At 41.2% G+C, this 23,951-nt stretch overlaps 2 protein-coding genes across 3 annotated transcripts; one reads left to right on the forward strand and one right to left on the reverse strand.

Annotated features, from left to right (window-relative positions):
* The first annotated feature begins 31 nt into the window (after positions 1–31).
* On the forward strand, positions 32–7,240 carry FASTKD3 (FAST kinase domains 3). 2 transcript variants are annotated; one of them, XM_066326656.1, is made up of 7 exons: positions 32–60; positions 449–1,909; positions 3,021–3,106; positions 3,514–3,676; positions 4,710–4,779; positions 6,073–6,187; positions 6,956–7,240. In XM_066326656.1, exons 2-7 carry the CDS (start codon positions 478–480, stop codon positions 7,052–7,054), a joined length of 1,965 nt encoding a protein of 654 aa, XP_066182753.1. In that variant the 5' UTR covers positions 32–60; positions 449–477; the 3' UTR covers positions 7,055–7,240. The 2 variants fall into 2 exon arrangements, with proteins under 2 accessions (XP_066182753.1, XP_066182746.1); XM_066326649.1 differs by lacking the exon at positions 32–60 and having other exon boundaries at positions 418–1,909.
* Positions 7,241–10,381: 3,141 nt separating this feature from the next.
* On the reverse strand, positions 10,382–18,243 carry CFAP90 (cilia and flagella associated protein 90). The gene is made up of 3 exons (XM_066312974.1): positions 17,941–18,243; positions 14,166–14,282; positions 10,382–10,604 (listed from the first exon to the last, which is right to left on the reverse strand). Exons 1-3 carry the CDS (start codon positions 18,241–18,243, stop codon positions 10,458–10,460), a joined length of 567 nt encoding a protein of 188 aa, XP_066169071.1. The 3' UTR covers positions 10,382–10,457.
* Positions 18,244–23,951: the final 5,708 nt, after the last annotated feature.

The raw sequence follows: 23,951 nt of genomic DNA on the forward strand, positions 1-23,951 counted from the left end.
GGCCGAGGGAGGCGCCGGAAGGTCCCGGCAGGCGCCGCGCCGCCCGTGATGGCTGCCGAGGTGAGGCGGCGCCGCTGCCCCGCACGGCCCGGTGTTCCCGGGCTGGCACAGCGCGGCCCCGGCCCGCGGCAGTGCCCGCAGTAGGTGCTGGGGCGGAGGGGGATGGAGGGGCCCCGGCGGTGCCGCCCGGCCGCGGGGGTGACGGGGCGAGGTGGCGAACGTCCGTGTCCGTCTCCTGTTGGTCTGCCAGAGCGTCCTTGCGGGAACGCGGGCAGCCCTCGCACAGGGCTCGCCGCTCCCGGCCTTTCTGCTCTCTGCATCGCCTCGTGGCCCTGGGACAGGGATCGTAGCCATCTTGCCAGCCACCAAAGGATTGGGGTTGTGGGGTTTTCACTTTAGTGGCCCTGGTGCTGTTTCTCAGACTACATATCTGTTTTTCTTCCCCTAGGTATCATTTCAGAACTCACTTGATTCAATATGGCTTTGATTAGTCGAAAAAGTTTCCAGTTGTATTCATGCTGCACACCAGCAAGCAGGTCTGCTTTGATGACCCTAAGCAAAAGGTTGAACTTCATCAAGGGGCAGCGAAAACCCCGAAACTGTAGCTCCGTGACCATGAGGATGCTGTGTGTCAAAAATAAATCTCAGTATCTGTTTTGTAGGAAAAAACATGTACAACTGCAGATGCAGCCACTTTCTGTTAATGAAGCTGTGCATCTTTGTGGCGATACCAGGAACTGTACTAAATCAGATAATGTGCAGATGGATGAACAATTATTTTTCAAGAAGCTGAACAACCTTCGTACCTCAAAAGACATTTTTTACTTTCTTGGCTCACTAGAGGTCATGTCTGATACTATGGCTGCAGGAGCCCTGCAGAGGATTTCTGAAGTTGAAGTGGATGACAATGGTCTTAAAAACCCTGCAGTGTTGGAGAATGAAGTTTTCCAGGCGTTATGCTTCCAGTTTGAATGTGCATCCTCCAGACTGTCAAACACGGGGCTGCTGAATGCTTTGCAGGCTTTGATAAAGCTCCGTGTAGATCCGCAGAGCGCGCTGATGACAAGCCTGCTTTCGGAGAGCGAGGAGCGGCTGGGCAGGGCACAGCTGACTGCTGAAAACCTGTGTTCTCTTGGAGACAGTTTGCTGGAGTTGGGAGGCCCAAGCTGTGCGACACTCGAACAGATTGTGGACCACATGCAAGAAAGAAACGTTGAGAGGTGGAGTCCCAGGGAAATAGTGATGGTTTATAAGATACTGCAAGTGACTGCAAGGGAGGGGAAACAACGCCAAAACTTGCTAAACAGACTGAACAGTGTCACTTTCCACACAGTTTCTCAGCTAAGCCCGAACTTTACAAGTGTAATACTGAATTCACTGGTGGTTCTTCATCAGACTCGGGCAGTTTTCTTAGCCACTGCACTGTGTAAACATTCAGTGAAGCATGTTCCCTGTTTCACAGATCATGAACTGGTAAATGTACTGGAAGCTTTCCTATACTTTGGGCAAAAATCGCAAATTTTTACAGAGGCACTGGAAAGACACGTCCCCAGGTCCATCGTCACCATGCATCCTCAAACAGTCAGCAAGGTCATGCATTATTGCTGCAAAAAGATGATCCTTTCAGAGCCCATCTTTGATGCAGTGGCAGAAGATTTCGTTTGCAATGCTGACAGACTTACCACTGACCAGATTGCTGCGTATATTATCCCATTTGGGACTCTCAACTACCTGCCTCCAAGTGCTTCTTCCCTGTTTAGGAAGCTTGAAGCTGTGTTGCATACTCGCCTGAGGCACTTCCAGCCTCACACCTTGCTGAACCTGCTCCACTCCTGTGTCCTTATTCAACGTTATCCAATAAATTTTCTGCCAAAAATATTTAGTCCCTATTTTCTGCAAAAGCTTCAAGGTAAGTAGCAGAATTTCTCCTGGGATGTCCCACATTTCTTTCAGTTATGTAGTTTGTCTCTTGTCAAGCACATTTTTTTTATCACTTTAATTTGTCAAATCTAAGTGACTTGAAAATAGTGACAGGAGACCAAAGTGATGGGAGATGTTGCTTCCTTGACATAGTTGCCATTGTCTTTCATGTTACGTCATCTAGTTGAGTTTGAGAATTGAACTGTACAGTTTTAAAACACAGACCTGAATTCCCTTAAAAGAATTATTTCAGTTAATCCTGGTTTTCTAAAAAACAAAGACCTGGTGTTCCCCGTGGTTGTCCTTTGTCCAGTACAGGATGCTAGAACGTCCACCATGTGATAGCCCATTCTTGGCTCTAATTATTGCATATTTCAATGCTTTTGGACACAAATCTATTATGAACAACAAATAATTTTGACTTATTCTCTCTTTGATACTAAAGCATTTTTAGGGTCATTGTAGAGAGATTCCAAAAGCTATTCCAGAAGGATGACTGACTTTATAAGATTTCAGCTAAGATTGCTCTACTAATAAAACTAAGCTAAATTTTTCAAAATGATTAGAAATTCTGGTCACCTAATTTTTCAACAATGTGAAATACCTGAAGGAGTTGATTTTTACAGAGCAGACAAATCTCCAGAAATTATTTGGTATTATCCACAATCTGTAAACTTAAAAAAAACAAAAAAAACCAAAACAAAACCACAAAAAGGTGAAACAATGAGATCCTGGGATTATAACTTGGGGGAAAGTGGTTATAAGGGATATTTATCTAAGACCTCAACTCAAATTTATTTTTCTATGTAGAATGTCCTGCATCTTTTTTTTTTTTTTTTTTTTTTTGTGAAAGAATGTGACAGTTTTAACTAAGATCTTGCTAGTTTTGTATTTTTGTGTTGATATTTCTGTAAATAATTTTCTCATTTTTCCACCTATGTAATTTCATACTGATCTTTTTGTTCATTTAAACAATTACTGAGAATTTTAATGATTAATTAGCTTTTCTGCACATTATACTGAATGGCTTTTCCTTACTTCTGCATATGATTTGCGTAAAGATACTTTGTTGAAGTTGAACCTGAATGTTGTTGTTTCAGCTCAGCCACCTGGTTTGAACAGAGTTGTTATGTCCCAGCTAACCCAGCTTTTTCTGAGTGTCACCCTGGAGTGCCCATTTTATCAGGTACAGTACATGTGAAAGCACAGTCGATATTAATAAGAGGTTATAAGGTCATTAGGGCCCTGTTTGTACTTAGTTGCGTGTACTTTCCATAAAAAGCATTGGAATTGGACAAACCAGCTTTCCTTGATGAAAGTATGGAGCATTTCTACCTGATTGAATGACTTGACATATTTGTATGAATGGAAACAGCTGTGTATTTCTCATGAACATGACAGCACTGAAGCTTCCTGAGGATGTTCTGGTGGTTGTTTGAGTGATTTTAAGTTTCCAGCAGATCATACCTCAGATTGTAGGTCTCTCAATAGACTTGGCTTTGAAATGCACAGAATACATTTTGCTATGTTAATATGAAGTAATTACAAAAAATTTATCTCCCTTTTTCTATTTGGTTTTCTGTCCCTATCCAGGGTCCGAAACTTCTTTCAAAGTACCAAGTAAAAGCCTGTCCCATGCCTCACAGTTCTCTTGATGTTCACCTCTTTAGAAGGGTGAAGACAGCATTACTTTATTTACTGAAAAAAAGAATGTATTTTGCATCAGAGGTATCAACACGGTATTTCTATATCGTTGGTAAGTATAATTTCTTTCCATTAGTAATTAAATATGTGTGTGTATGGTGCCAAAGCTTTAATTTCCTTTGTGGGTATTCTAAACTCTGCGAATACAGAAAAAGTAAACTGGGATGCAAATTGCTCTAAAAGATCTGAAATCTGGGAACTTGAAGTAATAATTTTTAGAGTCAGAGAAAGGAAAATGGAGAGAAAAGCAGTGCAGTGTTAATTGGTATTTACGCAGCCAGTCTGCATTGAAAACAGCTGCTAACAGCTGCTTGTATTCTGTGTTTTTATTATCAGCTCCTTATCTATTAAACAGTTTGTATCATGTAAAGCAAAATGAGGCAATGCCACTTGCCTGATTTCCCTGCTTTAGTGGTGAGTAGAGAAAGGAAGGTGCTGAGCCGCGTGCCCTGCTCAGCTGGGCTCCTCTCCCCTCAGCAAGAGCTGCTGATGACACAGTTTGTGGGTTGTAGGACAGGAGTGAGCAAACCAAAGTGTTGTGTGCAGCAGGAAACACAGAAGGCAGTGATGAGGAAAGGCATGTGCCCAGGAGGGGTGGATGGTAGTAAGGTGTTGGGGGAAGGGAGTCTTGGACACCATGGATGTCACAGGGATTAAAAAAAAAAAAAAAAAAAAAAAAAAAGGGGGGGGGATGATTCCAGAATTATTCTGCATGTCAGCTTTCATAAAAATGTTGAAACTAGCAGAGGGAGAGAGTGTGTCTCTCACCAAAGCCCTCAAAACTCCAGAGGCCCTAGCTAGCACAGCAAAGTGCCCTTTAACTGCATTACAGTTTTTAGTGGACTTGGAATACTACTTTGCTTGTTGTGAACATAATGAAAGGCTGAACTGTTACTAATTAGCACTTGTTCATGTTAAGGCTATATAACTTTTGCCAGCCTCTGTGATTTTAAAAAAAAAAAAAAAGGTGATAGTGTTATTTAATTAGTTAGTTAATAAAACAGCTGTGAGCAGATGAGAATTAAAGTAGAAAGTTTGTTATAAGAAATAACTTCCAATGTCACTTCTTTTTTCATATTCACAAGATATTGAGATTAAATTAGATGAAGAAGGTCTTGTGTTGCCTGCGGCCCAAGTTGAAGAGGTACACAGACGGTAAGGCAACAAAAGAAACCACTGGTAAAATGTGGGTTTACATTAAGAAAGAGCATATAGGGTGAAAACCTGGCAAAAATTAAGCTATTTGTAGTTTTGTCATTGACTTCAACAAAGTCCAGATCTCACACTGAAACCACTGGCAAAAGGACAGAACTAACAATCTGGTTTTTTGCTCATTGTTTTGCCACCTGACTCTACAGTGTCAGACGGTTGGTCTGTTTACCTAGTGACAGTCAGAATCAAGTGATCCTTATTTGGATTATAGCAATCTATTCTGTAATTAATTTTCAAATTCAAACTAAATTCTGAGTGCATTTGCACAGATTTAACTGAGTTTAAGCCAGTTTAAGTTCACAAATTTACTTCTGCAAAGAATCCTGCATACTAAGGATATTTGCTACAGATGCTGGTTATTTTTCATTGAGAAAGGCATAGGTAATAAAATGTATATTAAAGAAGGGCTACTTTGGGAACCCTTGGATACAAAGTTAAGCAACCTGCCTGTGTGGTATTTGCAACTGCTCTACTGTGAATAAAGCAAAAGTCTTTGAAGAGGTTAGGCTTTCTCCAGTCTAACCTTCTGTTGTGGTTTAAGCTGAAACCAGGACACCTTCACAAGACTGAGAGACTAATACAGGTTCTTTACAAGACCCCATGCTTAAATGCTTAAGAATGGGCTTTAATGTTTCTTTTTAAGTAATAGCTTTCATAAAGTAAATAAAATCACAATATACTTAACATACTGAAAATTTAAACAACTTTTAAACTGTAGATATACAAACTTTGATGGAATTTTTATCACAGAGAAGAAAAAGTGTAGTTTTAATCCATGATGCCAATCATATGTATAGGTTTAACTTAAAACAGACGTAGCTTAAACTCAGCTTGAAATCTAATGGATTTAACAGGTAAATTAGTTAAATTAATGTAGCTGCTGAATTTTTTCCTAGCTGAGGCAAGGTATTTTATGTTTTTCTTTCTAGAAGAATTCAACACAGCTTATGAATCATAGCATAAAAATATCAAATTCTCATTAATTTGCATGGTAATTTCTGTTCAGAGTAAATAAAAAAGCTTTTCAGATCAGTTTCGCTAAGTTTAGCCCCCCTTAAATTGAGTGATTTAAATTATCCTGACCTAGGTAACTTCCACCGTACATCTGAATCAACGAGGTGTAAGAGGGAGGTATTGTCTCATGCTTCTTAGGAACTGCAGTACCTGTGGTGGTTAAAATAACTGTTGTGGATTTGTTGGGGTTTTTTTTGATATTATACTTATGCTTAATTTTAGAATTGCCCTGTGTGTTGATGGTCGGAATAGATTTTGTGCTCACAGCCACAATCTTTTGGGAGAAGAAGCTATTAAACAGAGACATCTTCAGTTACTTGGTTATGAAGTTGTGCAGGTAAAGTCCAAAGACAGTGATTTACTTTTACTCTGACTAAGAAAACAAGTAAAAAAAAAACCTTTTGCAGTACGTGAAACAGTAGTTTCAATTAATTCCTAAAGCAGATGTAGTCTTGTTTTTTCTATATTAGGTTCTCTCTGCCTAGTTTTTGCCTTTTTGATGGTGTACAGAAATAGCTTTTTCTTTTTTGGATCAGTTGGTGTATTCTGTGGTTTTTGCCACATATTGCTGTTTGGAAGAATACTTCTCTTCTGTGATTAAGATTCAAATATTGAATTAAAGGAAAATGTTATGTAAGAGTTCATTAGAATTAGAATTTTTAATTAAATACATTTTTTAAAAGGTTTGGAATTTAAAAAGAGGAGTTAAAAAAAAGAAGCTGATTTATATTGTAAATAATATTTTCACAACAGAGTATAGCCTTTATTTTGCCTGTTGAATTAAGAGAGATATATTTTTTTAAACATACTTTGAAAACTGTTACTTTTAGTTTCTTGAGATTTTATTTTCCACTTATCATCTTATTACAAAAGCCTAACTCCATAATATTTAGCTTAGTTTAAACTACATTATAGACACCACTTTTTTTTTACGGTAATCTATTCAGGTCATTAACAGATCAATATTACATTTAGGATTAAATCTTTAATTTTAAAACAAGAAAAAGTGTTTGATGTGTAATTTTGCATCTGCTTAATGAACATCAGTCTTACCCGGTTGATTATTAAAAGGTATTTCCAGTAATAATTTTTGTTTTGTTTCCAGATTCCATTTTTCGAGATAGAAAGTCTACGTAATACCAGAAAAATGGCAGATTATCTACACAAAAAAATCTTTCCTTGTACATATGGACTCAGCAGCTGACAGTGGAGAATACAACTGGATCACCGGCTGGCCCTCTGTACTGCAGAGTGTAAATTCTGTGCAGGGGGGAGAAAGTATTTTTTAAGGAACTTCATCTCAGAAAATTTGAGCTTCTGAGTGTGAAACCTTCCAATATTTGGAACAATTGACATGTAAAGAGCAATAAAGAGCATCCTATTTTCTTAAGATTTGTGTCAATACTTACTACCAGTTTACAGATACAAGTCCCAGTCGGTGCTTATTTTCCCTTGTATTTTTAATTGGTTCTAATTCACAGCTGCAAACAGCCACGTGTGAGTGTTGAAGGATACCAGCCAGTGTGCAGGTACAGAATATGCCTATAGAATACCTACTAATCAGGGCTTTTTCCTGACAGTGTAAGAAGTTGTGCAATTTACTTACAGCTGCTCATGTAATTTCCCAAGTGTTTCATAGAACTAAAATTTGAAGTAGTTGCAGAAGCAGTATTGGCTTATTGGTTTTACTTAAGAGATTGTAGAGTGCTGTTCAATAAATAGCAATGCCTTACAGAAAATGAGAGCATCTTTAATAAAAAGGATTTGCTTTACTTTGTAAAGTAACAGCTGCCACAGAATAATGGACTTGTACAACCATCTCTGTGGGACCACCCAATGTTCCAGATACAGTCTTTTTGTAGTTTTGTCTTTGGTGGCAGTTTTAGCTAAATTGTCTAAATGGGGTCATGTATGCACTCCAGAGTTCCTCCAGGTTGCAGAAACTCTACACTCTGAAGCTCAGAAAAATTATGTCCCCTGGCAGCCTTTTTTTATGTATGAACAGAAATTCTGGAACTGAGAATCAGAACCAGTACCCACTTCAGTCAGAACATGTGTGCCCTAACTTGGGTCAGTGCATTGCTTTTGCAAATGATGAAGGGAAAACAGGAGAGCTTTGGTTCTGATTACATCATGTGTACTTTATGAACTGCCATGTATTCCCAAACCAAAATACATATTCTGGTTAGCTTGTGCTTCTTCCTTGTATGGAATCACTATTTAGGAGTAGCAAAGCAGAGTTCCCAGCTTCACCTAGTTTGATTTTCACTCTTGTTTTGATACAAAAAAGGTGAAACTTTCACATCCTTGACATTCTGTATATTTTACCAGTAGATACAGAATATGGCCATTGTTTTCCTTCCAAGACTACTGTCAGTAATTTTTGAGTTGCAAGTGTCTGTCAATTGGCCCAACAATCTCTGGAGATTACTGGATGCAAAATCCACATCCAGAACATGATTTACACTATGTATGATTTACAGTATTATGCTGTCCGTTCTGTCCATGTTATTTGTTGCATATATAAAACCATTCCTCAGAGGAATACGTCAACACAGATGGGCAAGGGAACAAAAGGTAATGAGATGCTTTCCAACTATAATAGTAAGCTCAGAACATCAGTAACCTAAGAATTTGTCATTCTAGCTTGAGAAATTGAAGGAGTGCAGCTGAAACGGCTTTCCAAACTAATTTTATAAGGAACTTCCCATTAATACTGAAGAAATTATCAGGGTGTTCTTTGGACACTGAGCACTGAAGAAAGAAGTGAACCATTCAGAACTGAATGAGAAACAAGTAGCAGGAGGAACAACCTGTGAAAGACCTTCAAAACTGAGTAGGGATGAGAAGGGTGCAACAAAAGCAAAGACATGAGATAGGAAAACTCAAACTGGAGTTTTAATGTTCGACTTTCTCTGTGGTAGAAGTGAACTGATGATGCCTATTTCTCACACAGGCCAGAAGGTGGTGGTATTCTCAAACAAATTTGATTTCCAACAGTTTTTCAAACACAGATGGTTTGTAAATATAGTAAGGCTACTTAAAAAAAGCTATTTGTACTGACTGTCCCAAAGTAAAAATAACCTGCTAAGAATATGGCCATATTCCATTTCATTCTTTACTGGTATAACTTTGATACTGATTTTTGGAAAAGCATTGTGGTATTAGAAAACATTTTCTTCTTCCTTTCTTATTACTATGATTCCTTCCATTTAATTCTGCTGAATTTTTTTAGAGAAGTGCTTATTTTTGAAAATGAATGTAGCCATTAATGAATGACCTTTTGTCCATAGCCCACTGAAGAACTGCAGGTCATGGATAATGAAAGTAACAAACACCTCTCAGAATGGGCTGCTATGTGCTCTACTTCCCACATCATGCCAAACAAGTGCTATTGATTACCTAATTTACTACTTTTTCAGGTCTCAGATTAAGAAGTTTTTTGGGTTGTTTTGGTTTTTTGGTTTGTTTGGTTTTTTTTCACTAGGTGTCTAACTGTATTTACAAATGACACAGATTTCCTGTGTCTAAATACCTAACAAAACCAGTGTCAGTCACAGCTACGGGCTTCCAAGTCCTTTTTCTGGTATGATCACTCTGTCTGTTCCTTTCTGAACCATACTGCCTCAGCTTTACACAACAACAGGATCAATGGCTCTTGAGAACCAAACTGATGGATACTCTGCAGGAGAAACTCCTCCAGAAATTACCTTAAAATTTTAGTACTGAATTCAGTGAAAGTACAAGACATTAAATGTTTAGTCAGATTTAGGCCTTTGTGCTAAACATGCTTTTTAAATGACTACTGCTCAAATCCTTGTGTTTTTTCCATCCTTTCTACCAAATTATTTAGTGCTTGTTCTGCTAGCATTATTAAGTCTTTCTTCCCTTTTTTTTTTTCAGATTGGATGCAGAACCAATGATGATTTTTCTTGTTAAATCAGTCAGACACCATTCCTGTAGTGGAAGTCAGTGAAATGAATGTCTGAATTCAGCTAAACCCAGATTTTGTCTCTTCAAATGCTAAGTGCTCAGAAGTTCTTTTTAACTCAAGTTCCACTTGAAGTCTACTGAAACTGCTAAGCACATAAGCCTGTACATTTTTGAAAATTCTGAGCTGAATATCCATTTCAGCTGTTGTGCACATAAGTCAGTGCCTCACAGTGTTCTCTAGCAACTCTGTGAGGATTGAAAAATCTGTGACCACTGATTCCTTGAGGGTCAAGCTTGCTTAAATGTTAGGTCTGTGAATGGTTATGTAGAAGCAGTGCCCAGAATTGCAGAGATAGCTTTTGACTCAACAGGTCTTATTCTAAAAAGCTCTTGTTGGTGCTGCTCTTCATGAGCTTTTTATGAGACTGTAAGAGGACACGCATTTTAATTAGCATGAGAAAAAGTGCAGCTGCTATTTCACCCTACTTTTAATCCAGATCATTCTCATTAGCTAAACTACAGAAAAAAAGGCAAAAGCACCATATTGCTTTTCTAAGTGTTTTTTTTGGGGTTTTTTTTGTTTTTTTTTTTTTTTTTTTTTCTCAGATAAATGTTGCTGGTGATGACAGATACAAGAGATTGCCATGATGGATGCAGGCCTGGAGAAGGTTTTCTCAACGAGCAGGGCGGCTGTCCTCGCCGTAGATTGCTGCGTGCAGGCTGCAGACCCTGGCGTGCTCCCTGGTTGCCGGCTCTAAGGGCTTATGGACACGCTTCCCATACTCGGAAGAGGTCAACACAGGAACGGTTCTTGCCATTTCCTGTCAAAACACCAAAGTCTCCTTAGCAATACCCTGTGATTTTCTTCTAAATGTGCTGTGGCCAGGGGTAAAATAACAGCCAGAACTGTACCGCATCTGCTGTATGGATGTGTATTTCTTTAGTGCCCTTACTGTTCTATCCCTGCCCTAGTTTTTAATGTTATTTTTATCTTAATAAGCCATGAATGTGTCACTAGATGACAGGATGACAAGATATGGAGCTGTGGAGTGATAATTTTTTACACAAATACATACACATGCACGTTATTACCATATGATTACTGGCAAACTAAATGCTAGAAAAGCATAGATTTTATTTTTTTTCTTGTGCACTGAGTTGCAGGATTTTTTTTGTAAAATAGGAGAGATTTGTGCCCCCTGTCACAGGAACACCTACCCTGCTTGTACAATTCAGTGAAAGCACAGCATGAAAAAAATCAAAGACTAAGAAAAGCCCTGAGCAAACCACTAGCCCATGCAAGCTTTCCCTGAAGGAAATAAAGCATATACTACTTTATTTCTGCACAATGAAAGGTTTTACTAAAAATACTTGTAGCTGTAAGATTACAGAAATAACTGCTTTGCAATGATGGAAAGTGGACTTGATGAAAAACAACCTGACCAAGAAAAGATTTTAAGCTTGTTCTAAGTAAGCTGCACTTTAAGTGCCTGTGCAATCACTATCTGCAATCAGCAGTTCCTTCCTGTGTTACAGCAACAGGGAGCTATCGAGTCAGAAGGGAAAGATAGGATTTGTTTGTTTTTCTTTCCCTAGCCAAAGGTCTCAGATTTGTCAGGCTGCTTGCATGTTTGCACACTGACTAACACAGTAAGCCTTAATCTGCAATGTGTTTTTCTAGTTGTATAATACAAATAGTATCTAAAAGGTGAATCAAAATGCAGATGCCACACCGTAGTTCAATTGCAAGCACATTTGCCTGAGCACATCAGCACTTATGTCCTGCAAGGATGCAGGTGGGAGCACAGATTGGAGGGATCTCATAGCAGGTCTGTCAGCTAAGAGACATTTCCAGCCTCATGGAAAGAAGCTGAGGTTCTTGGAAAGATGCTGTGAACTATTTAAAACAAATATAACTAACTAACTAACCCACTCAATAGAAAAACTAATTTCAAAACAACCATTTATCCCGCAGTTCTCCTGCCCACCTTACTCCACCCTATTAAAAGCTATTCACTACACCAACTTTTAACTCCAGCAGAATGAAAATCAGGTCAAGAAGACTTGCAGGCAAAATAAAGAGCATTTCCTCCCCTGCCCTAGATGCAGATAAAACTAAAAGATTGTTGTACCATCGAGAAAGACTTTGTTAGAAATTCAGGGTTTACAGTGCTAATGACAGGCAGCAGTATGTAATTCCAATAGTGTTCCTTTTAAATAAATAAGATTCAGGTTTTAGCATCCTCGGTAGCACAGTGCTGCCTGTGCACACTGGCATTTCATCTTGGTGGGTTTGGCATTCAGCGGGTTTCAGATTTTCCAACAGTTGGCTGGGAAGCGTCCTGCTGCCCGCCCTCGCAGCGTGTAATTCCAGCACTGTTAGTGCTGGAATCAGCAATGGCAGCCCTGTGCACACACTCCACTGCAGTCACTCAGCTGCATGTAGCTGAACTGAGGACCTGTCACTGTATTCTCGAATTCTCTAAGTGCACCCAGGTGATCTGCAGGAAATGAGGGGTTAACTTGCAGTGGTTTCCTTTTATCCACTTCAAGTAAAGCAGTGCACTGTGCTGGGTTCAGTCTGTCTGCTTTCAGTGTTATACTGGAAAGATGTCAATTGTAGTATTTTTATTTATTATATTTTATCATTTAGTTATTATTATATAAATGAGAGGCCCACTGTGATAATAAAGAGAAACTGAGTAAGTGACTTGCCCTGGTTACATCCAGTGTTGGGTGTCATCACATGCAGGAGGATCATGTTGTAGTATTAAACAGCTGTGGGTTTGATGTATCTCCATGCTAATTTAAAGGGCTGGATTAAGGGACACCTGTTTGCTCAGTCTCTTGTGTGCACTGCCCAGCAGAGCTGGTATGAATTCTGACCCATACAAGTTTGCTCGAGGAAGAAAACTAATAGGAAAGTGAGTTTTGTTGATACAAGAATTCAGTAAAAAGCCGTAACTTTATATTGATGAACTTTCTACATATATTTCCCACTTGGAGGTTGGGCTTGGTACTAGGGGAGGGAGGTTGTCTTTGTTTTGTTTAAATAAAAGGTTTAATTTCTAATTGGAGTAGTCATTTACATACATGCACAGATTTGCAGTTGAGTTATTAGGCATGAGCAGGGGATGCTAATGGGCACTTCTGGGCCTCCTCTGGAGCATCTAATACTTCCTGCCCTGTCTGATAAAGGTGAAGGAAGGGCATTGTGGCTACACACTTGCACTGAAATGTCTGGCGTATATAACTGCAAGTGAGATGAATAACAAGCAGTGGGCTTTGTCAGAAAAAAATTACTTTATTGCACAGAAATTAGAGTAATTTAAACTCTTGTGTCACTCTTCCTCCTTCCTTCTCTATAATATATAACCATCAAAGTGGGCAGCCATCCCCAGCCTACCTATCACTTTCACATCCCATGAACCCATTGAGATTTTGAGGTCATTAGTACACAGAGGTTACCCTTCATTTGGTTTTTGGCAGCCTCTGCCTCTATGTGTAGTTTTGTGTTTGTATGTATAATTATATACACAGACATATATATATTATTCAGATGCTGCATGCAAAAATACATACACATACATTTATGCATATATGTTATAGTATTTCTGTTTCCAAGGGAGTATTTACCTATGAGGCTGCAAATTAAACCCAGATTCTGCTGGCCTCAAATACTTGCCCATCCTTTCCCAGGCATACTCATGTGTTCTGATTGACCACACCTTTGCACCAGCACCAGCACTCTGCTACTGCACTAGCACTTTTGCACTATGAATTTCCTTCCTGCAGGGAAATCTCATGTAGATTTTCCTAACAAACTCACCAGCTTCAGAGACTTGGGCCTTCACAGCAAATGCTGGCAGAGAGAGGGTGGGTGTCAGAGGACAGCAGTCAAGTCATGGTCTCTGAATCCAGTCCTCTCAGGGAGAAGAGTTTTTAAGCATCACAGAAGAAACTGCAGAACCACCTGAAGTACAAGTCTTTTTTAGAGGGGCACAGATGGTTCAGGGTACACCCTGCACTCTGCAAGAGAGGATTTGCCTCTTCCGCCTTGCTTTAACTTGCATATGTCTTGTCACCTGGAAATCTTCAGGTTATGAAAGAACAAGAGCTAACTAGGGTGTCTTCACCAATAAAGCTTTCTTCAAAACCTGCAGACTGAGCACAATGATGTTCTCCTTCCAATTCCTTTCTTATATGGGCTACATTACAAAGGGTAAAACAATACCTATAGTGTCCAGTCATGTCAAAAAGTATAAAACATAAACCTTATGTATAAAACATAAACCTTATATAAAACATATAAATTATAAAACATATAAAGTATAAAATATAAAACTTAAACAAAGACAATTGAGAATTTATCGAATGGTTACCTCCTCATGAATTTTAAGGCCACGACCCTTTGCGTGTCTTCTGTCACATCGCGGAAGATATTGGTCATAACCTTCTGGATTTCCAAAAATGGCATCATAGGTGAAAAAATCTCCTGTCTTAAGAAAAGGGCAAAAAATGGCTAATCCACACAGTTGCTTTACTTCCCAGATTACAGAATATATATAGTCAAATCAATACCTAGATAGTGTATATATTGCATTAGATGATGAAAACTGTAATATTACTGACCTCATTACGGAGTTTGGGACAGTTGTTTTGAATAGTTTGCAAAATTACCTAATGACACATGGTATCATTTATTAAGTTTTTTCAGGTCTGAAATTTCTCTTGTGGCAATTTACTTTATTTTTCCTCCCTTGTAATCTGTTGTAATTTTGGAAATTTAACTGATCTGTTTTAATTTTCTGCACTTAATATTCTCCTTCCTAAATATGTGTATTTTTCAAATGATCTGGCACAATTATGTAAAAGCAAAACAGGAACTTTCAGAAAGACAAAGGTACCCTGCACTGTAAACATAACTTAATTTCTGATTAGAGCAGAACTGAGAAATGTGCCAGTGATAATCCTGTGATTCAGTGGTATGCATGACACACATATGTCAGGCATGAAAATAAGGCCCACCCCAAGCCATAATACTTTTGTTCAGCTGTTGATATAGTGTGCATCCAAATAAGCAACATAAAAGATCTGCTCTTCTAACAGAGGCATTTGTGAAATCCAATCAAGAAGTTCTCATAAATGGAATCACAGCATTTTCAAAACTTGAAAAATATTTCAAAGAAAGAAAACAAACCCAAAATCCTCTACTGAAATATGCTGCCAGTTGTTACTGAACTTCATTAAAAGCTCCATATTCTGTTAAACATGTCAATCATCATTGGCTTTGTGCATGGCTGACTAAAAGAATGGTATATTTTGTTGGGCTTTTTCTTCTCCTCTAATTTTACAGTCTGTCCAACTTAACCTTTGAAAATGTCATGTACCTTGAGTCTTTTAAATTACAGTGGTATTCTCCAAATACAGGCAAGTCATGCAGGTCAGGAAGGCTATAACGGTTCCATTAAAAGGAAACGATAGTTAAGAGCACTAGTGAGACACTGCTGTAATTTCAGGTTTTATTTGTAAAGGTATCTGCAATACTTGGCTCTGCCAAGAGGAGAGATTATTTTGTATTTAACCTATCTATCCCTTCACTTCTCAGAAACCATCAAGCTTCAGAGGATTTCAGGAACATTCAAGAGCACCCTGCACATGAATTGTCATCTCTGTGATTATGTCTGTGCTTCTTCCTTGCTTCTCCTTTCCTCCCCACACTACCAGTTTCATTCAGCAGCCATTTAATTTGTATTCATCACCAGAAATGCTATCTGCTTTTTGCTGGTATTCACGTGCCATTATTAGTTACTTGTTTCAGAGTAAGAGTGTCATTTGTTGCTCATGTCAGAGCAGGCAATTCATCCTTTCTGGAACTCACAAATAGTCAAAACTCACAAATAAATCAAAAACTAGCTCTGTCCCAGATTTTCTGCCAGATCTGTAGAGACAACACTTTTTTGCTCAATACACTGATAACTTTCTACTGCTGTTTCTCTTTGTTGTAAATGACAACTTGGTTGGCCTGGGTGGTGGTGGTGGTGGTGAGCTGTTTCTTAAGCTATCAGAGTAAGTGAGTCACACAGAGCTGATGATAAATGTGCACTCAGAGTAGGCATCCTCTGTGTACTGCTGCTAAAGCTAAATGCTTTGCAAGCATTCATTAGTATTCCAGACACATATAAAATAGGTAATAGCTTTCTCCACATCTCAAAAGAGGAAACACCAGGCACACTGGCTACGGTAATTTATGTAAAGCAATCCAGGGAGCAACTGTCAGCCATGGGATTTAAAGGCAGGAGCTTCTGGCTTCTGGCCATGCAATGAGCCCATCTTCTCCCAACTTCTCTCTGCTTCAGTCTCTGATACACGGTTGGGTTTAGGTATTTAAGCTGCAAAAAAGAATCAGATTCCTTTTGCTCTATAAATAAAAAATATTCAGATTATCTAATTCCTAAATTGTGCAGATGAATGGGTCGAATCTGCTTCCTCTCCTGTGGCCAAGGCCTGGGCTGTGAAGAAACCTATTAAACAGCTGTTATCACTTTTTGTTTCCATGCCACTGGAGCAGCATTTTTCACAAACCTGGCCCTTGTGAGTGTGAAAACAGACTGTATGGTAAGGAAAAGCTCTACCATATGGCTGCTACTTCTGTGCAGACCGGTGAGCTCCACCAGCCCCAAGAGCACCATGCCAGCCCTCTGACCTGCCCTTGCCTTACTCTTGTTGTGCTCTCCCTACTGTTTTGTGAAGCATGGCACCAACTCTGCCCACTCACCTTTGGGTCAGATCACCCTGCCAAGGTAATGCTGGAATCAACACCAAAGAGTCTGATATTAGAAATGTACTTGTCTTTTAGCAGGGCCACCTGGTCAATGCAGGAAATTTGCTGTTTGTTTCATGCCCGGCACAGTGCTGGGGTCTGTACCCTGCCCACATCCCAGGGACACAGGACCTGCAAACTCTCACAAACCACCAGTCAGTCAGTGCAGCCCAGTGCTTGGCACATTCAGCAGCTTGTCACTTGGGTGAGGACAGGATTCATGGGTTGTATTTATTGTTATAAATTATCATAGCATTGCTATGTTACATTGACATAATAGGCATTTCAGAACTTCTTCTATACTAAATTTTTTTTGAGAAAAAAAGCCTGTTAACGTCAATGTCTCATATGACAATGTCTCATTCATAGAAAAGTTCACCACCCAGGAACTGTAGCTCAGCTGAGGCAGAAGGTGTAAGATTGTTTTCATTTCTGACTTTAAATATGAAAACAGAATGAGAAAAAATGGTGACATAATGTAGCAGAGTGAGGAGTGAGGTTCCCTGACAGCGCACTTGAGTTACTACATGTTGAGTGGCAGTGTACCACCTTCAGAAGCATTCAGTTATGGAGGCATATGTTGATGTTATTGTTTTGAGTAGCTCAATGCACATGGAAAATCTTTTCCCCCATATGAAAATGGAGAAGTTTCTTATTAAAGGGTTCCCAAGAGTCCCAAAAATCCACTGGTGCTGCATCAAACCCTAGTGACAGATGATGCCTTTCCCAGTGTTCCTCCTAAAAATGCCTCACATTTCATTGATACCAAGTGGTCTGTTCATCCTCAATCCTTGGCAAATGTCTCCGCCTTCTCTTCTTATCCAGTGAAAGATCTTACCCTCATTTGCCATCCACAAGTAGCAAATGCACTTTGCAAAGGCCTCTGATGGTGAAACCTATTATTTTGGCATTAGATAGCCTAATGATAGAGATTTATGTGACACATTTCTGTATCAGAAAAAAATTCTTCACAGTGACTGTGGTGAGGCAGTAGAACAGGTTGCCCAGGGAGGCTGGGGATGCCCCATCCCTGGAGGGGTTCAAGGCCAGGTTGGATGGGACTTCGATCAACCTGGTCTGTAGGGGAAGGCAGCCCTGCCCATGACAGGAGGATGGAACTGTATGATGTTTAAGGTCCCTCCCAACCTAAACCATTCTATGATTCTATGAGGATTTTTGGCACCTGTCTGACCAGGTCCCTCATGATGAGGGCCCAGCCTTTGCACTGGGTCGGAGCAGGGGGTCTGCACAGCGCAGACACCCACGGGGAGAGCGTGTCCCTTCGCCCTGCGCCGCTCCTGGCCTGACCCCGCCTCGCTCCTTCACTCCCTCACCTTGCGCGGCCGGCCGAAATAGCTCAGCTCCGGAGGCCCTTCCCGTTTGGGCGGGATGAAGCTGAAGGCGGAGAAGGAAGCGAGGGCACGCCGCCTCCTCCGTGGCGCATCGCCGAGCGCCTCCCGTGCCAGGCGCGTCCCAGTGGCTGGCGGCGTGCTGCGGCCTGGGGCGGCCGTGCTGGGCCCTGGGATGACCGTGCTGGGCCCTGTGGCGGCCGTGCTGGGCCCTGGGGTGGCCACGCTGGGCTCTGTGGCGGCCACGCTGGGCCCTGGGGCAGCCACGCTGGGCCCTGTGGCGGCCATGCTGGGCCCTGGGATGACCGTGCTGGGCCCTGTGGCGGCCACGCTGGGCCCTGGGGCAGCCACGCTGGGCCCTGTGGCGGCCGCGCTGGGCCCTGTGGCGGCCATGCTGGGCCCTGTGGCGGCCACGCTGGGCCCTGTGGCGGCCGCGCTGGGCCCTGTGGCGGCCATGCTGGGCCCTGGGATGACCGTGCTGGGCCCTGTGGCGGCCATGCTGCCCGGCCGCCGTTACCTGGCGACGCCCAGGGGCTGCCCGGCAGGAGCCGGCCCCGGGCGAGCACTCGGGGCAGTCCGCTGGGCTGTGCCAGACCTGAGGTGTCAATTCCTGGACACCCAACGGTGGAGTTTTGGTCTCAGTCTTGTGCAGCGGCTCCAGCTCCCTGGTCCTTTGTGTCCTTAGTAGCTGGGGAAGAAGGTTAGAGCAAAGCCTAGCCAAAGAGGACTGGCTTTTTTGCTGTGGCATCTTGCAATAGGCCTCTCAAATCTCCCTCTGAGTGAGCATGTTGAATGAAACCACACCACAGCATGGAGTTTCCACCAGAATAAGCAGCCAGTGTCTTGAGGAACTTTGGCTTCTGTCTTCGGACAGTAGCTCGGGCACAGGCTTTCACGCTCTTCTTCAACTCTGTTAAGGCTTTATGCTGTGACCACTCCCTGGGGACCCTGTTCCAGTGCCCAACCACCCTCTGAATGATGAACCTTTGTATAATATCCAGCCTAAACCTCCCCTGACTCAGCTTCAGGCCATTCCTCTGGATCCTGTCCCTGGTCACCACAGAGCAGAGATCAGTGCCTGCCCCTCCTCTTCCCCTCATGAGGAAGCTGTAACTGCAATGGGATCTCCTCTCAGTCTCCTCCAGGCTGAACAGATCAAATGACCTCAGCTGCTACTCATACAACTTCCCCTCCAGACCCTTCACCAGCTTTATGTCCTTCTGAAATTGTGGCACCCAAACCTGCACAGAACTCAATGAGGCTGCACCAGTGGACACCAAAGCAGGACAATCCTCTCTCTTGCCCAGCTGGTGATGCTGTGCCTGATGCCCCTCAGGACACACCTGGCTCTCCTGGCTGCCAGGGCACTGCTGACTCAGATACAACTTGCCATCGACCAGGACACCCTGTCCCTTCCATGGCACTGCTTTCCAGCATCTCATTCCTTGGGTTGTATGCTCATCCAGGGTTGACCCATCGCAGGTGCATAATCCAGCATAGGATGCATAGCCATTTCCATAGCTGGAAAGTTCTCTCACATACTTACTTGTGTTAGGAACACTGAAAATAAGTGTCTCCTGGGTATAAATCTCAGACTGACTGTGAAACTGCTCCGCCCTAGTAGCACCTGGCTCCTAGTTTTCATATTCACCCCATGGTTATCCTGGTTATCCTGGTTTGACACATATGCCCATGCTGCTTCTTACTGTGGTCCTTGGGGATCTGTGAGCAGCTTGGTTTAGTTTACCTTTATTTTCTGTAACCACAGTTGTAGAGCTACTCTCCTGTAGGCACAGCATTACTGTTATCATTGCTACCAGTATCTTTTGATAAGCACGTTTACAGTAGTGGTCTCTCAGGCATCTTGAATTTTATCAAACATCCAAAATTTATTTTGAATTCCCCAACTTTCAGAGTACTAGAAATCTTCTTAACTGATTGTTTCAGGCATCTTGGAGCCAGGCAATAACTGAGGCCTACAAAAGTCTCATCCCTGTTATGTAGCTACCACTCTCCCTTCACAAATTCACTGAATAACACAGACTCACACTTCTTTGTGAGTGTAGCACCAAAGCTTTATAATCTGCAGACTCCTGTGGGTGGTTTTTTTAATCATTTATGACAATTTCCATCTGCTTATCTAATAATGTTCCTCTACCAATTAAGATCTTCTTCTTTCTGTAGCACGGGCCAAATTAGCACAATAGAAGCGAGCAGTGGAATTGAAAATCCAACAGCTGCCTTACATTAGCCTCCTAAGCAGAGACCTGCTTGCCACTGTGCAAGTGCTTTTCTGTAGTTTAGTCTGAGCACAGAGAGATAGCAAGCCCATTTATAAAAAGCAGTTCAGCTGAAACTGCAGCTATAAATAGTCACAAGAAACTGTTCGCCAGAGATACCAACTAAGCTAGGCAAAAGCTCTGAAGTCAGATCTGAAAGATTTCTCTCCAGTTTTCTTTCTACTGTTCTCATGTAGCTTGTTTTTATTAACATTAAATTCATGGAATTAAATTGAATTACAGCATCTGGATGCAATACAGATTGTCACAAATATTGCTGAGTGCTTGTTACAGATTTGCCATACCACCACCCCCCATTTGAAACAACTAAAACAATGCTTTTCACTTAATTGTTCCTTCCCAATGAAGGTATAAATCCTTTTAGAATTATTTGAAAGTTACAAAGGCTTTTCTTCCTGGTCACCTTTTGCAGACTCCCCAGAAGCAGGATATGAATGCCCAGGGGGGTTTGTTCCAGTTGCAACCAGACTTTATTAATATGCTACCGTTAAGTGTACGTTTGTGTTATAAAATAGCATGGAAGGTCAGTCTGTTTCCTTAGTAACTTCAGTATGAACATGTGAACAATGGAGCAATTCTAGTCTATATGGTGAAAACTGTGCAGTCAAATACATCTGAGCTAAGAGACCAAAGTGTTAAAAGTGCTTTGAATTTGGTGTCTTAAGGATGAGAAGTTCAATTGCCTGCCCTTCTGGAGAGTAGCAATACCCCCTCAGGTTCCACTGCAAAGGTGTCAAAGTTTTGAACATGTTGGGATGTACTTTTATAGCCATAAAGTGTCTCAAAAGCAGGGTCAATGTTCTGAAATGTCAATTTGGTTTGCAGAATAACTCTGAAATAACTTCCTAAAAGGAATATGAAGCAAATAATAATGGAGGCAGGGAGAGGGGACACAAAAGAGACAATGATAACAGGGGAAGAGAGACAGGATGGACACAAGAGAACAGGTGACATATAACTGGAAAGGGCATTGATGCACAGAAAAGAGTAGCTGTTTTCTTAGTACAAGCTGAGGTACTTGTTTTTAACTTTATGTGACTTAGAGCTGAGATGATAGTCTGCTGTCAAATTAAGGCTTAGCAAGCCCTCTCCTGTCCTAGCTCTTTGACTTCAACATGTATCATGTTTGCCACCTTCAGCTGAGCCATGAAGGAGAGAGCCTTTGCCAAATGTGTTCCATTCAATGGCCCTTGAAAGAGGCTGAAACAAAAATGGCTCAGAACCTGTCCCCTTTCTACTACTCTAGCTTTGGGTCAAGCCAGCTGTTTCACGGAAGTGCTTGTTTCTTCTAGATCCTAATTGCTGACTGAATGCCCACGTCAAACAGGAAGGCTCTTCAGGAGCACTGCATCCCTCCCACAGGAGACAGTTCTCCAAGAACTTCTCCCATATGAATCCTTCTCACAGGCTTCATGAATGCTTCAGCATGGGTCCCTTTCATGGGGTGCAGTCCTTCTGGAACAGGCTGCTCCAGTGCGGGGTCCCCATGGGCTCACAAATCTGTCAGCAAACCTGCTACAGCTATAGCACTGGCTCCTCTCTCCATGGGCCCACAGGAGCCTCCTCCAGCACAGGCTTCCTATGGGGTCACAGCCTCTTTGGGGCATCCACCTGGTCCAGTGAGGGGTTGTCTGTGGGCAGCAGGTGCATCTCTGCTCCACCATGGACCTGAAAGGGCTGCAGGCACGCAGCTGCCGGATGGCGGTCTGCACCACAGGCTGCAGGGGAATCTCTGCTGTGCTGCCTGGAACATCTCCTCATCCTTCCATGCTGTTCCTGGTATTTCCAGAGATGTTTCCTCTCTTCAGCTGCTGTTTCTGCCACATTTTTTAGATCTTCTTAAATATGTTATTCCAGAGCTGTTGTTGATGGGCTCAATTTGGTCAGTGGTGGGGTTGGTCTTGGAGTTGTGTGGCATTGACTCCTTTGGACATGGGTAAGTTTCTGGCAGCCTCTCACAGGGACCACCTCTGTAGCCCTGACCCCTTCTCCTTGCTACCAAAACCTTGCCACACAAGCCAATATAGCTGACTGATATCTGCTTCAATTCAGATCAACATTCTATTCAAGAACTCTCTTGGTAAGTAAAGTAATACACATTTTTATACATGAGGTGACATAACTTTCATAAAAAAATTGCTATTTGTATCGGGTTTTTGGAATGAAACATGAAAAATTCTAGTTCAGGAATGTCAACCTTTCAAAATACTTCTCATGCATTTTTTTCCTGTCAAAACTGATATTTTCATGAAGAGCATCTCAATGGCTACAGATAGATTTGAAAAATACTCCATCCAAAAAAAATTCAAAGAATTCTTGACAGAATCTTTGTTTTAAACAGGGCATGCTATAACATAAAGGGGTTCATATCTTCGTAGTTGCAAACATTAATAAAATGCCCTTATCTTGCATTTTGACATATCAAAAATTACATTTGTAGATATTTTAAAAAATGGAGGAAGCATATATGAATATAAGAAAATGAAAAATGCTTTTCCCGTATTATAAATAAGACACTAATGTTTCTCTTTAGAAACAACAGTTAAACAGTATTAGTTTACAGGTAATCCAAACTATTTCCATAGTTTATAAAAACATCTGCAAGTCTAATCTTCCTTCCTGTCCTTCGGTAGGCCTCCATAAATTGGAGCAAAGCACTGACTTGGAAAAAGAATTCCCAGCAGGCTTACCAGGTGTTCCCATTTGATTCTTTTTTTCCAGACCACAGTGAATCACTCTTACATTGATATTTTGGCTTCTGCCTCAAAGTGTGAAATGCATTTGCATTGTACTTTTGGAAGTCCCACTCTGCAGTTCACTAACGAGGTGTGAGCTATGTCACCGACATGAAGTTGTAGAACCTGATGACTCTTACTGTGATGTGGAAAAATGGAATGTCAAAGACTGATTTACATCAATATCATAAAGTATTTCAGGTTATGGACTGATACACGAGTAGTGTTATAGCCAGTTACTCAGGCCAAAATTGCTGCAGGAGGAGAAAATAAAGTTCTTTTCATAAGTGAGTCTGGACAGAGGAAAAATAAACCAGTATAAACAATAGATGTAAAATGCATTGGAAGACAAGAGATATTTATTAAATACAAATAGCTTCTCAGCACTAGAAAGATAGTAATACTCAGCAACTGAAGGCTAGAGAGGATGATATGCACCTTTCTTTGTCTGGGCGAAGATATGTGTGTATCTTTTGCCCATTTTCTTGTTCTTTAGCAGGATTTGGCTGCAAGAATCTAAATGCAATTACAAAATGAGAGAAGAACACCAGTGAAATATGAGTGCTTTGAACATGGGCATTTTCAACGTGCTCTTGGAGGGCACATATATAACTTTCTTTATATTTCACTGGACTAGTCAGCTCCCCACCATTCAGATGTTTTAACATTTCATAGCTTACAGAAATAATACTGTTTAACATTTATAAAAATCACAGAAACAAGGCTATGGAGTTAGGTACAAGGTTTGCGAATGATGTGCAAGAATACAAATGAAAGCAAAATCCTGAATGCACAGGTTTTACCTCAAAGCTGCACATATATACAACAACATAATAGAATCAACTTTACATAAGAGTTTTCATCCACACTAGGAAATTATTGCATTGACCTGTGGTAAGACCACAGCGATTTTAAAGGCCCAGAGTACATTCAAAATCTAAGAAGGAGATCAATAACTTGT

This window comes from Sylvia atricapilla, chromosome 1 (genome assembly GCF_009819655.1).
Source record: "Sylvia atricapilla isolate bSylAtr1 chromosome 1, bSylAtr1.pri, whole genome shotgun sequence".
NCBI lineage: Eukaryota > Metazoa > Chordata > Aves > Passeriformes > Sylviidae > Sylvia > Sylvia atricapilla.